The sequence below is a fragment of the Micromys minutus genome (genome assembly GCF_963924665.1).
Source record: "Micromys minutus genome assembly, chromosome: 12".
NCBI classification, from domain to species: domain Eukaryota; kingdom Metazoa; phylum Chordata; class Mammalia; order Rodentia; family Muridae; genus Micromys; species Micromys minutus.
This window is the reverse complement of record NC_137981.1, coordinates 47,862,612-47,877,548: the sequence shown is the minus strand read 5'-3', so window position 1 is coordinate 47,877,548 and position 14,937 is coordinate 47,862,612. Positions and strand designations below refer to the sequence as shown.

Here is a 14,937-nt window from a genome sequence, read left to right as displayed (position 1 = left end):
TAAGGCTGGGCTAGCGTGCGCGGAATGCAATTAGCCTCTTACTTCGCAGCAAGCAGGAAAACCAACGCCTTTTGAATGTAGAACCGAAAACTAGAGACATAGGTTCCCCGAAATCTGAGCACCAAGCTAGAAAGAAGGTACAGCACGGGGTCCCCGGGAGAGGCCAGAGTTGGCTGGTCGGGGTAGAGGAGGGAGGAGGGGCGCAGCGCGCAGCCCCCTCCCTTCCCTTTGTCCTCCTCCCCTCCCCGGGTTCCTCTTCCCGCTCCCGCAGCCCCCTCCTCCCCGCCCGGCTCAACTCAGCCCGCCGAGCCGGGCCGCTTCAGGGGGAGGCGCCAAGTCTCGGCTGTTCCTGGCCTCGGGCGAGCAGTCCCCGCTGCCCGGAGCGGAGAGGACGCGGCGCGGAGGTAAGCCTGCGTGTGGGCGGCAGGCGCGGGAGGGCCCGGGGGCCGAAGGCCTCACCCTGCGCCAGGCCCGGAGCGCAGCCGCTGCGGGGGCAGGGCTCAGCGCCAACCCACCCGGGCTGGGGCCCGGCGCGCACGCGCGAGCCCGTGGGCGAGGTCGCTGCCGCGGTTGTGGGTTCACGTCCCTTCCCGGGCCCTGGCACCGCGTAGCGTTGCGCATGCGCGCAGGCCCCGCTTGGGGTCCGTTTTTGGCGTCGCCCCGAGGCAATGGCTGTAGGATTCCCGCGTACAGTTTGCGGGGGCGGGGGGCTGCCCCCTGTGTCTCCATCCTTTCCAAGCACACGGCGCGGGTAGCGGCGCCGTTTCCAGGTCTTTCCGCCCTTTCCCGCCTGGAGCCGCCTCGCTGACTCAATGGCGGCACAGGCTTCAGGCCTGTGGTCCCGAAGGGGAGGGATGGCGGGGAAGGCCTGGCGGTCCTAAGGTTTCCCTGCCTAGGCCGGAAGTGGAGGGGTTTAGAGGTGAAAAACTTTCCCAGCGCCCCTTCTTGGCGGGGATGGAACTTCCGCCTGAGTCGAAGAGTTTACAGCCGACTTTTTGCCTCTCTTTACAAGGAAAAGACTTAACTCGGACTGTAACGGAGGACGCAAAGGGAAGATGCTTTCTAGCACACTCGGCGATTGCCCCGGCTGCCCGAACTAAGCCTGTTGGGAAATGGAACGGAGAGGCTCAGTGTCCCAGGACCTCTTAGAGGCCATAACTTGTAGTTTTAAGTAAAGTGTAGGTTTAAGTAGTGAGCGAGGGATGTATGTGCAGAGTTGGCCTGGTCCAGGTGTGGTCCAGCCCATCACTGACTCCCATCCTGTCTCAGCCTCAGTCACAATTCCTTGAAGTTCAGAGCCTGATACCCGAAGGGAGAGGTCAAACGGGTTTCTCTTTAGAATATCTTCCATCCTGTCCGAACAGTTCTGGCGACTTACTGTCTCTTAAAGCCGAACAAAAGAGATGGAGTTCACAGTCCTGTGGAACTTGGTTCTGTAGTGCATTTTTGTGGTAGTCACTGTTTAATGGTCGTTGAGTTCGATCCATTTGCACCTTCCCAGTAAAGTCTGTCACTTTACTGGGCAATGGCGTGTAGGTAAGTCAGTTTCCAGGGCTACCGTGGAGAGTGTCTAACAGCCATTACTTCTGTGCTTTGTTACGAGTTTTGAGTTAAACTGAAAACTCCCGATTCTTTCAACTCTTACCTATACACTATAAAGAGCAGTGACATCTGTCACGGCGGCAGTACTGTAGGCCCCGGGACAGAGCATCGAAGTATTTCCTCCTAAAAGGACTTTTCTTTCACCACAGAAAGTCAAGAGGACAGATCTTTGATATAGGAGAAACTAACCAAATAACCTCTACAGATGTGCTCAGAAAAACTGCATACCCAACTTTCCATATCCTAATATTCTGCAACCATGGATTCAACAAATCTTGAATTGGAAATATTAAGAAAGAACCTTTACTGAACATACAGAATTTTGGGGAGGCGGATGTTCATCAGCAATAAAATACATCGTTTAAAAATTATTTTTTTTCTTTTTTTAAGACATGCACTTGACTAGCTCAGACCAGCCTGAACGATGTGTTAGGGTAGCCCAGGTTGGCCTGGAATTCAAGAGTCTCCGCTTCAGCTTCTTCAGTACTGAGACTCCAGGCACCAAGCCTGGAGGGATAGCAACCACCTACAGAACATTTATATTGGGTGTTGGTTCTAGGGCTGGCTGATGTAATATGAGCATTTTACAGTTTCTGTGAGTGACTTGAACATTCACAGACGACAGTATTGATGGGGTTTGGGTCCTGCAATAGTCTCACGCTGCTCTGGCTTACTGTACCTTGCATTTGCCTCTTAATGTCCCCTGACATTAAGTCATGTCACGATCCCTAGAGGAGGTTTTGTAGGACCCAGACAAATTTAAGAAGCCATTGGCGCTTGACTATAGAGGACATCCTATGATGGAGAGGGACTGTTTTAGGATATAAGGTGTGGTTCCCTTGAGGTCTTTCATTTAAATGAAGTAGATCACAGACACTCCATGGTCAAATATTTAAAAACGATTACAGTATATTTGCAGGGAACTCTGTTAATTTCCCTTTGTTCATTGGAGATTGTCTTATTTCACTTTTAACATCCAAAGTGAAATTAAAATGCCTATTAGGTATTACTATTTTCATAGGTTTTTTTTTTTTTTGTTGTTTTTTTTTTGGACATTATTACAAATCAGAATTGTTCAGGAAAGGGAGATGGGAAAAAGAATTACCAGAGTGGCAGAGAGGCATTAGAGCCTCTGCCCAGAGCTGAAAACAGGTAGGTCCATATGGGAATGCCATCTTAAGCGGATCAACTGCTTATCTGTAAGAAATATTCATAATGTCTGTTATGGGATGCTTGAGGTGATTCTTCAAGCTTTCCTTATCTAGAAGAAATGTGTCTCATGTGGTGACCTCATTCTGAACACATGATATGAAAGAAATTGAAGTACAATAGATTATTAAACATATATCTGACACTGCTGTGCATGGTTTTAATATCTTCAGCTTTGCTAACCTAACCCGAGCTAATCAACATTGTTCTCCCCACCCCCAGCACATATTTGATCAGACAAGTGCTAATGAATGCAGCCAAACATCGGTGTTTTCTATGTTGTGCCAATTGTATACAAAAGGATTCCCAAGAGGAAACAAGTGGAGGTCAAGAGGGTCTACTGTGTTCAAGAATTATGTTGTGGAGCCAAGGTCTTTAATAGGGTAATAGTTACCACATCTGTTGGTAGCTATTTAAGCATTGTATGTATAAGATTGAATCTCAAAGGGACTTAGAAATGGTTCTCTGTGTCACCTCATGCCACTCATGTAGCAACATAAAAGATTTTCCCACTTGAAAGTGACATTTTTGTTATCAGTGTTGAGCTCAGTGATCTGAAAACAATTACAGCATTACTGATGTACTCCAAGTGTCACTGAGAAATTTGGAAACCAAACAGACAATTATTACAGCAGTTACATGCCACAGTCAGTGCTCCCTTTCCATATATGCTGGGTGGTGCTCCCTTTGAGAGCGCACAGGCTTTCCCACTGCTTCTGAGTATTTCTGTCCCTCTGGCTATACACCCCAGTGTACCTAGCAGCTGGCTAGGTGTAAAGGCATCTTGTAAAAAAACCCTATTGGCATTGACTTTTATTAGCCTGATGTACTTGTAGTCTTGTCTGGCAAGCTAGGCCTAGTCCTGGAAGTTTCTAGCACCATACAGTTTTATCTAGGCCTAGAATGTTTTCATCTTCTGAAACTTAATGCTGAATAAACTCACCTTTCCTAGTTCTTTCTGATTGCTGGCAGCTGGCTGATTCAACTCAGCTGTCCTGGCTCAAAGTCCCCTCAAAGCTGACTGTTTCAATCTGACTTGTCTCAGCCTCTGACTGAATTGTTCTGCTTGGCAATATGTTCTAATTTTCTGGCTCCTTATTCTGTCTGTCCTGCCTTCACTTAGCTCCAGCTTGTTCTCTCCGCAAACTATGACTGTCCTGGCAGAGCTGCCTCCTCCTCTCTGTGTAGTTCCCTCTTAGGGTAACCCTCTTTCCTCTCATGTGTTGAGTGTATTCTGTCTCTGACTCATCACTTTGTCTGCCGCTCAATTAGAAGTCATTTTCAAACATAGCTTCTTCTAGAAACTAACTTTACCTTCATTGTCTGGAATTAAAGGTGCATGAAGAGTGTGTCTGTATTCCAGCCAGAGGGATTAGACATGCATCTACGGACTGAGCCACGCTACCATTAGAAATGCTTTGGGTTTTTTTTTTTTTTTTTTTTTTTTTTTGTTTTTGTTTTTAGTAAATAACACAATTTCAGGGCTCACAATGTGGTCCGACATTTGCAGCAGTCAGGTGTCTTATTGTTATCATTAGTGGCTGCCAGCATCTCAGTCACGAGGAGCTGAATTATAAACAATGCACTTGACCAACGGAGGCTGTGTTTTATTACTTTCTATACTTATATCACCTGTAACTCAAGGATGATACTAATCAAAGGCATGATACTGTGATTACTCAGTAAACTTGCTTGGGGACCCCCCTACCCATTGGTGTTTGCTTTGTCTGCAGCTTCCTTACATACTGAAGCAGTAATTCTGCTCTCCTCCACTGCCTTTCTTTGACTCAATAAGGAGTTTCTCAGATGGGAGAACTTGCCAGTAGCATTGAGTTCTATATCACAAGGAAATTAGATATGTCCCTGAAGTGTCGTAACTTTAGAGCTGATCTGATGGAATTGAACTTAAAAGTAAATCTTCGATTTCTCTGAAGGAATCCTCCTCTTTTTTTGTTTTCTTCTAATAGATAACTATCAGCATGTAGAAGCTTCTGGTTAAGCATTAGCTCTTCAGGCTGTCCACAGCCCTTCCTGTGTTCACAGGTCTGTGTTCTTCCACACACTTGTTTCCATTCCCTGTAAATGTAGCTAGGGAGACAGTCTTTGCCGTGTGAATTAGGCAAATGGACATGTGTTCTGTCCTTACTGTCACTCCTTTGCATGTCCCTTGTTTTTGAGTAATGGGCCACCTTGTACTGCAGACACACTCATTACTGATGACTTCGCTAACAGTCTGCTTTGCAGGGATGAGAGGTATCCATGCTGTTCTCTTCCAGGATTAGGAAGGAATATGTTGCTCATGTTATACTCTTTTTTTTTTTTTTTTTTTTTGTCTACCAGTCTTCAGCTGTGTTGTTACTAACTGTAGAAAAACTTACAAACTATAATATATTGAAATGAGTTGTCTGTCTCAAACAAGGATAATTTAGAAACAAGCCATCAAACTATATGAGTTTAAGAAAACAGCTGGAATGAAAAAAAACATACAACAGATGATCCTAGTTGATGCTCATTTGGCTTTGCAGAATTACTATTGGATCATTGGAACACCAGCTCCTGTGTTTCCAGCTAACAGCCTGGCAAAGTGGACACAGGGGCAGCAGCTTCCTCTGGTAGAAGTCCTTCCTTTCTCATTTTGGTTTGTATCTCAGGGATCAAGCAGTGAGGTCCCATAATGTTATTTTTATTGCTTTAAACAAAACAAGGAGATGTAGAGGAAACTTTGTAGAGCATACTATGGAGTATGTATATGAGCCAAGTCATATAGCCTGCTATGGATTGTGTATATATGATCCAAGTCTTATACCCTGTAGGAGCTGTTCTTCAGAGTGTAGACCAACTGAACTAACTAATCTGTGTGCCTTCTACCCCTATGCAAGTATGCCACTGTGCCCAGGTGCTGTGCCTTGTTGGGGTCCAGGGGATAAGGTTGAGCTCACTGTGTTTGTCTCTGATTAATGCTGTGATGACCGTGAGCATCCTTAGCCTCTTCAGCAGTCAGTTCTGTGTGCGGCAGCCATCTTCTCCCTGCTGTGCCTGACATAGCTTACATTTTACCACAAAGTCTTTCCTATTTTACTAGTCTCTGTGGCCTGTGCATCTCTGTCTTATTTAGGAATGCTCTTGCTGGGTGAGAGGCATAGGCCTATAAAAATAGAATTGGGAAGGTTGATTTGGGAAGATTTCATGTTTGAAGCCAACCTGGGCTATATAATGAGTTAGTTGCTGGCCAGTCTGGGCTATACAAAAGGACCCTGTCTCAAAAACAAATAAACGAAAATCTTCCTGTACATGTAAAAATGTGAAGTTTGGCTTTTTTATACATCATGTGGCTTCTTTTTTGCTGATGAGTCCAATTAGAGTTGATTTTGTGCCTGGATGTGATGGCAAATGGACTCAGGGGGCAGAGGCCATATCGTGAGACCCTGTCTCCAAAACCAAAACCCGACTTTCTTAATATATATTTTTGCATTTGTTTCATTGTTCACACTGTTAAAATCCTGTTTTAAAGCTTATAAGAAGTATAATATCCAGAAGTTGCATTTTATTATTTTAATATTTTATGTTTACGTACCTCTACTACTATTTCTATTAATAAGAAAGATGATACAATTTAAGAAACATTTCCCTTAATAATAAATAATGGATTGTTAACTTTGGAAAATTGCATTTTTTTCAATTTCTCTAATAAAATTTATGTGTTTGTATTTTTAGTCACATTAACTTTTTTCTGGAAGACAGCTTTACAAGAATCTAGACGGACCAAATTTCGCACTCCAGAACATTCCAGCAACCAGGTAGAGACACTTGTGGGAGGAATGTTCCTGGCCATTCTGTGTAAGGTGTCTGTAATGTACACAGGAAGACAGTAGTAGGTAATGGTCGGGCAGTAGGTGTGGGCAGACCAGCTGTGACCTTGTGAAATGATATCATCATTTACAAGGCTATCGCTTGAGGACACCCAAGTTACAAAGACGTGATAGAACAAATCTCAGAATGTTTTGGGCAATTTTGCAGTTTTGGTTAGGCCACACTGGTGGCTGGCCTCTGGCCCAGGCTTATGGCCGATGGGTGGCAGGTTGGGCATGCCCATTGAGAGGGTCCAAGAGCGTTGGCAGCACTCCTAGGTTTCATTCTAAGTACTGGTCTGACTGGGTAGTTGCTATTGGTCAGGTTCCTGAAACATCTTAAAGACAGTGATTGTGCCCTCCCTCCATGATATGGTTTGGATATTGTGGAGAATAAATGGAGGACTGTCACGCACCGTGAATGTCAGTGTTCCTCACACCGTGCATGTGGTTTACAGTACTCCTAGTCATAGTAGAAGAGTCACGGAGGTGACATGTTATAGCCCCCCATGCTGTAGCCCAAATGGTGCAAATGGGGGAAATCAGTTTTCTCTGTGTGGTTGTTACTTTGACATGGTGGGAAACAAGTCTACCATCTTTTTTTTTTTATATAAAAAAAACAAAATTAGGTGTGTATATATTATTTCATTGTAGTTATTTGTCTTGAGTTGTTTTTGAATTTTGACTGACTCAAAATAATATGGAATTACGTTAATGTTACAGGTAATCCTAATTGGCTCTTATGAATATTTTCTCTTTGAATACATACTTTCCTTATGCCATGCATACAGTTACATTTTAACCTGACCAGTTTAGTAAACAGAAAGGACTGTTTCTACCAACATTCTCAGGGATTTGATTATACTTACAGTGATCAAAGAAAGACACAGCAAAGAGCCATTTTTTTTTTCCTATGTAAAAATCTCAGGATTCCTAGTCATTGACCTTAGTGCACATGGAGGGCGGTTACCTGTTTGCTCCTGCTTCTCTCTGCCTCCCTCCTCCTGCTTCTCTCTGCCTCTCTCCTCCTGACGGTAAATTCCCTTCCCCTACTCTTTCTCATTATTACCTTCCTTGTCTCTGCTTTCTCACTTTTCTTTCTGTGATGCTGGCATTGAGCCTGGACCCTCACCCATGTGCTCTCACTGAGCTATGTCCCTAAGCCCCAAGCTCTCTTCTTTTAAAAAATTTCTTATTCTAGTAAATTTAGTGTTAAATATGGGAAAGGTATTTCTAGTTAGGTTGAGGCTGCAAGAGAGGGTAGGGGGTGCCCTTAAATGCTTAGGCCAGGGATTGTTGCTCAGGGTAGTAATGCTTTTGCCCATCATGAACAGGACCCTAGGTCTGATGCCTAGCACTGGGGTATGGGAGGGCACCTCAGTGGGCATGCCAGCTTCTTATATAAAGGCCCTGTCTTCCAGACCTTGGAACATAATGCATATGGGTTGAATGTCCTCCTGGCTCCAGTAACAAGGACTGTGGTCTCCTACAATTCCTCTACAAGCTTGCCAGTTAGTAGAGAAATGAGTCACACGATGTGAGGCACAGCAAACCAAGAGCCCCATTCTTGCCGCTGCAGAGAAAAGCTGTGGAAATGGAAAGGCAGCCTGTCTGGCAAGTCAGGAGCCACAGCAGTGATGGTTATGGTAGAGTTTAAAGAAAATTAGGATTTCAGTAGATCTGCCGGAGTGCTGTAATATATGATGCTGATTAATTATGGCAAAACTATTTTCCCAGGTCAAATCATGTAAGCTTACAAGAGAAAAAACTCCAAATGATGTTTCCTTAGGTTTTGGTTTGAGTGTGCAAATGGTCTGCCCCTGAATTTCACCTTCAGCCCCTAATTGAGCCTTTAAATAAAGCGGGTCTTTTTAAAACTGGCTTTTCAAACAATGGAAAGAATTCATTGTCGTTGTCTTAAATTCAGTCTTTCTGAATACGTTAATTTTTATAAGACACTTACAGTTTGGTTACTTTTAGTCCACCTTTTTTGACGTCAGCTAAGATGCTGTGACAGTGGTGCTTGTCACATGCACTGCATTGCAGTAGTCAGAGCAAACCTGGTACATCAGAAACAGCGTCCACTACTAAATAGAGTTTGGTTTGCTTGTTTGTATTTTGTTTTCTGAGACAGGGTTTCTCTGTGTAGCCCTGGCTGTCCTAGAACTCACTTCATAGATCAGGCTGGCCTTGAACTCACAGAAATCCACCTGCCTCTGCCTCCTGAGTGCTGGGAGTAAATACAGTTCTATTAAATTGACTTTCAGAGGGAAACACTGCTTCATTTATATAGTTGAACCACAGTGAAGATTCTGCATGTCTTCTATAGGGCCGCTCCTCTGTTACCTCAGTTTCTGCTGTCACTTTGATGTGACATTGGGAAGTTACTAAACAAAGAATATTCAGTGATCTTGCTACATACTTGATAGATTCCGTTTCAGACTTTTGTTGTTGTTGTTAAAGCCTAGGGCAACAAAGCTGCATTCATTCATTCCTTCAGCTGTTCACTCATTCATTTCATTCATTTCTCCTTTGTTTTTTTTTTTTTCCAGCTTAGCAGATCATACATTCTTCAGGAGCTGAGAACTGATAAGTCTCTTCACCGTGACTTGAAACTTTCCAGTCTCAAAAAAGTTGACCAAGGTGTAGAATTTTTTTTTCCTCTATCAATAGAAAAGTCATCTGTGAGTTGGGAATTCCTGTGGATTTTCCTGTAGACAGAAGAACCACTGTTTCTGCAGAATGACCTTTCCAGACTTCAAGAGGCCTTAGGAGTATCTGAACAGTGAAAACCACTTGTAGGGCTTCCAGCTCTTGACTCCCGTGCTGAAGGCTTAATTTGTCTATCACCCACTCACCATATCGGGACTTATTTTCTCTGTTCATTAGAAGTAACATAATTTTGTTTGTCTGGCACAAGGTCTTCCTTTGTTGCCCAGGCAACTCTAATTCCTTAGCCTCCCAAATGCTGAGGATACAGGAACCTGCTCAGTACAGCAGTTTTCTGTGTACCTTCATCTGGTGTAGGCTCCTGATTTTACCACATACTTTCTCCTCAGGGACCACAGGACTGAGTCCATATGGAAGAAGAAGTGCCTGGTTTCTATGGAGAAAGTGGCAAGGTTAGAAAAAAAGCATGCTTTGTAGCTTTTCTGTTTTGTGAAACATACTACTGTTCACCTGGTGAGGAGAGCAGTGAGGTCATACAAGCCTTCCTAGGAGATGCTGGCAGTGTGGCGCCTGGCATACCAATACATAACTGTATGGGGATATAGGATGCGGATGGGGCCAGCAAGGAACTCATGTCACCTAGGGGGTTGAGAAAGGGCTTCCTGGGATGGTGGCATTTGAACTTGATAAAGACCTAAGCTTCTCTTCACAGATGACTGGTAAAAGGCTTTGTGTAAATAATGTTTATTCCTTTCCCAAATATTAAAAATCAAATAAAAATAGTCATAGAAGATATGCTTCCAACTCACACATGCTGTTTTTTTCTTTTCCGGCACATCTGAACATTGCAGTCAACCAGCTTAAGTATAGACAGTATCCCAGTGATACTGTTTCCCATCAGTATCCAGTGATACTGTTTCCCACCAGTATCCAGTGATGCTGTTTCCCACCCAGTATCTAGTGATACTGTTTCCCACCAGTATCCAGTGATACTGTTTCCCATCAGTATCCAGTGATACTGTTTCCCACCCAGTATCCAGTGATACTGTTTTCCATCCAGTATCCAGTGATACTGTTTCCCACCAGTATCCAGTGATACTGTTTCCCATCAGTATCCAGTGATACTGTTTCCCACCAGTATCCAGTGATACTGTTTCCCACCCAGTATCCAGTGATACTGTTTTCCATCCAGTATCCAGTGGATATTGTTTCCCATCCAGTATCCAGTGGATATTGTTTCCCATCCTGTACCTAGTGATACTGTTTCCCATCCAGTATCCAGTGGATATTATTCTTCATCCTGTATCTAGTAGATATTGTTTTGCATCCTGTATCATGTAGATATTGTTTGACATCTTGTATCTAGTAGGTATCATTTCATATATGTCAGCCTGCCTGTTGATTGTTATCTTGTATTATGCTAAGTTAGCAAACTATATGCTCACCTCCATGGAGAAGTTTAATATTGACTGTTACTTTTTTGTCGTTTTTCTACTTGAGAAAATAAGGGAGGTAAAGTTCAATAAATGATTGTAATTATATAAAGCCAGCATAGTGTATAGAACAGCCTGACTTTTGAAATCCAAACACATGCTGACATGAATATTATGGGTGAGTTCTTGTAGGACTTTATAAAAGTTACTTACAAACTGCTGATAGAGATTGAAAAACTTACAAAGAGTAGAGGACTGACTGGAGAGATGACACAGCAATCGGGAGTGCCTGTCACTCTTGTGAAGGACCAGAGTTTGGTTCTCAAACCCTTGGCTCACAGTTGTCTATAACTTCAGCAGAGACCTAACATCTCTGCTGGTCTCCATGGCCATATGTGGTCCTCCCCCTTTTACACACACACACACACACACACACACTTATTTAAAATGTGCTAATATAAAAATTCTTAATTCCTTCTGGGAACAAATTTTATAATTTTATATTTGTTATAAATATAACACAGAAACAGCAGTGGCTATTATTAGCTTATTGTTACCTTATATACAAAATGTTACAGCTGGAAAATCTTTAAAAGGTGGGGTATTGCATTTATTTTTTAAGACATTGTTTTACTAGGCATGTCCAACATATTGTTTTGATTCTTTTATATAGACTGTATTTTAAACTGAATTGTGACAGCTTGCCACTATATAAGACAGTTTGCTGTGCTTATATAGTGGATTTCCCAGTAGATACAGAGCCTGTTTGTTCCAGACCATACACCCGGACTAACAGTATGTTATCTTAGTCTCTAATTTATGGCAGGTGAATTTCCTGTATTATGTTTTTCTTGTCATAGTTAACATCTCACTACTTACATTTTGCAAAGTGATGCCAGCTACAGGTAGGGCAGTGGATAGTGAGTGTATTAAGTAGAATAAGAACTCCAGAGGAAGTGATTGTATAGTGAGGAGGGACTGGGACACCCCCACAACTAAATTCCAGAGATAGCATCTTAATGATGGATACTGCAGGCTCTTCTTTCCTTGAAGAGTTCAGTTCCCTATTTTTTTGTTCATGACCAGCTGTCCTAGTTGGGGTTTTTGTTCCCTGAAACAGCATCATGACCATAAGCAAGGTAAGGAAAAAGGGGTTTATTTTTGCTTAGACTTTCATATCACAGAGCATCACTGAGGAAGCCAGGCCAGGCACTCAGTGCAAGAGCTTGAAGGTAGGAGCTGATGTAGAGACCATATAGAGGTATGGTTTACTGGCTTGCCTAATTTGTTTTTTATATACCTCAGGCCCAATGGTGGAACCATCCACATGGCCCAGCCCTCCCACATACATGTTCTTAAGATTCCCTCTTCACAGATGACCTTGCCTATTGAGTCAAATTGATACAAATACTGGCCAGCATAGCAGCTCTCCAGACAATCCATTACCCAACAGTAGAAGACTAAAATGCAGACATTTCTAGCACACAGAATGGTTGACCCATGATCAAGGCTCCTATATGTGCTGTGTAGTAAGTCTTTGTACATTATGTCTCACGAGTATCCTGGAATAAAATACTATAATTCCAGTCAGCCAACATTTAGTATTGTCTCCAAATAGTCTATGCATTTATAAACTAACCTATCATTCCCCTATGTAGTAGTTTCCTCACAGACTTAAAAGATAAATATGTGTGTATGACAGCTGCCAAATATCTAGCTGTCTAACAGATTTGAAAAGCAATACCCACATGTCTAGTGTTACTTGGACTATTTGTGGCTACTTTGCATTAGACTGGGACCCTCTGGGAAGGAATGGTGGTGTCTTCTTTTGTGTCTTTAATTCAGCACTTCTATCATACCTGACATTCTCCTGCTCTGTAGCATCTCTTAATGAATGTAGGATTGCAGATTGCATAAACCTCATTCACACATTGGCACTAGTTCAGGGAATCGTGAGCTGGGTACCGTGCCTATCTGGACAAGCTGATCAAGGAGAAAGTTCAAATGAATGACCTGTAGACAAGCGTGTAGGAAGTTAGTTGTTTAGAATTTACAACTTGATTCTTGGTATCCAGAAAGCCACTTGATTTTGTAGCAAGGGGCTAGGATAAAATCTTGAAGCATGTTTGAAAGAAGAAACAGCTGAGGTAGTTAGTAACCAGTTACTGCATCTTGGCATTGCATATCAATTAACCATTAAGGACTCTGTGAGGGTGGTACACTGTGCCCTGAGGAGAACTTTTTACTCAGCACTCAGTTCTCATGCCCCTTGAAGGTATTGATCTTGTGGGACTATGTAGTGAAATGAAATCTATGTCCTGATTATTGGGAGGACTAGAGATAATATATAAAACCATAGAAAACCACCAATAGCATCTCCATTAGATTCTTCCTTCCACGTTTCAAATTTTACTGTTCTTAAAATTTACAGAAGGAAAACAAATTAAGCAGACCTCATAGAAAATAAGATTCCTTCCTGATATGAGGAGGTAGGTACTTTAAAATAGATTCTTAGACTAGAGCCTCACAGCCCAGGTCTGTTGTCTGTGAATCAGCTTTGAGCAAGTCACTCTTCTTCCAGGAGGCTTAGAAAGAGTTCTGGTTTTATATGAAAACTCTTCGATTTCCAGGTTAATATAATGTTGTCATATAAAGTCTTCAGTTTTCTGAAATACTCATAATGAGAGTAGGGACCTAGCCCATATAATTGCAGCTTCTTGTACTTGTGAGATTTAAAAACAATGCCAGATTCCAAACTGAGGTTTATTTTTACATGCCCACTGATACTGTTTGGCAAAATGCTCCAGTATTTAAAAGAACTAAAGGAACAGTAATTACTGCTTCCGAATTGAACAGAGGGAGACAACCATTGCTCTTATCCCAGATATGAAAGTAGAAGGTATCATTGTTGGCATGGGGGTTGCAACTTGCCTGAGGAAACATGGGAAGGAGAGCTGGAGATCAGGACTTTTTTCCCTTCATGTAACAAGTGCTGATTCTGTACAAACCTTTATTCAAGACATCACTGGTGTCCTGATGGTAGAAATTTATATATGTATATTTTAAAGTTAGGTATACAAGTAAAAGTGTCTCCGGTGTGCATACAATTAACAGCTGTCTTTGAAGACCACTTTATGAGACATATATGGTCCTAGGGGAGGGCATATGCTCATGAAGTTTTCATGCACTGTTGGGGTTTTCTGTGATCCTCCAAGAGTACGGGCCAAAGTCCAATAACCAGGACTTCAGTGCAATCAATTTATGTGGGCATGAGGTCATTGAAGTAATGAGCTTAGCTAAGATGAGGTCATTACGGTTGGTACTAATCCAGTCTAATGTGTGTTTCTCAGAAGGGGAATATTGGACACAGAGACCCACATATGAGGCAGGCAGCACAGACAGACAAAGGGAAGAAAGCCCTTTGCAAGCCAAGAAATGGAGCCTGGAATAGATCTTTCCTGAGGGCTCTTTAGGGACAAGCTAGTTGATACCTGGATTTGGGACTTCTGAGTCTCCAAAACTGTTAGTACATTTGTTATTTCTGCCTGAGGTATAGCTGACTATGCTAAGGAGCACATAAGCTGTCTGGATGGTTCTTGGTGTTATGGTTGCTTTGAAAGTCAACTTGTCACAAAGTAGATTCACTTGAGTAGGGAGCCTCACCTGAAGGAGTGCCCTGATAGTCTTGATCGGTGCAGGAAGGTACCACCCTGTTACCTTCAGGTAACAGACCAGATAAAAAACTATTTCAGAAGGACAATCCCCCCTCCCCCCACTCGGCCTTCCCTCTTGCCACCAGCTGGGTTTGTCCGGTCACTGCTGCTGACCCCTTCCCTTCCACCGTGGACTAGGGGCCATTGCTACTCCAGGGGCTTTCTCTGCTTCCCATGACCACCTTGTGGATTGAGTAACTGGTTGTCACCTGCCCGCGGGTGTTTGGGAAGCAGAAAGTGTGGGTCCATGAGGCACCACGAGAACCTAATGAGTTTGCTGGTTTATTCTAGCAGAAGTCTAGGGAGTGCGTGTGGCCGTGGACTTTAACAGTATGGGGTAGTGGTAGAAGGAACATAAAGTTGAATCAGTAGGAGTTTGTAAGTATGAGCCCAGTGAACAGAGATTCTAGGTTTAATACTGAACCTTGCACAGTTCAGGGAAATGGATAAGAATACCAAGAG

The 14,937-nt window shown here is 43.0% G+C and overlaps 1 protein-coding gene across 3 annotated transcripts in view; it reads left to right on the top strand.

Moving 5' to 3' along the window:
* Positions 1 to 313: 313 nt before the first annotated feature.
* RCBTB2 (RCC1 and BTB domain containing protein 2) overlaps positions 314 to 14,937 on the top strand; it is a 35,747-nt gene continuing 21,123 nt past the window's right edge. For 2 of the 3 annotated variants that reach the window (XM_080926168.1, XM_080926166.1), the window contains exons 1-4: positions 323 to 404; positions 6,526 to 6,608; positions 9,212 to 9,302; positions 9,719 to 9,781. In XM_080926168.1, coding sequence (XP_080782294.1) covers positions 9,740 to 9,781 — 42 coding nt within the window. In that variant the 5' untranslated portion in view covers positions 323 to 404; positions 6,526 to 6,608; positions 9,212 to 9,302; positions 9,719 to 9,739. Of the gene's footprint in view, positions 405 to 5,336; positions 5,450 to 6,525; positions 6,609 to 9,211; positions 9,303 to 9,718; positions 9,782 to 14,937 lie in introns of all 3 variants that reach the window. The other variant, XM_080926167.1, reaches the window with a different exon arrangement.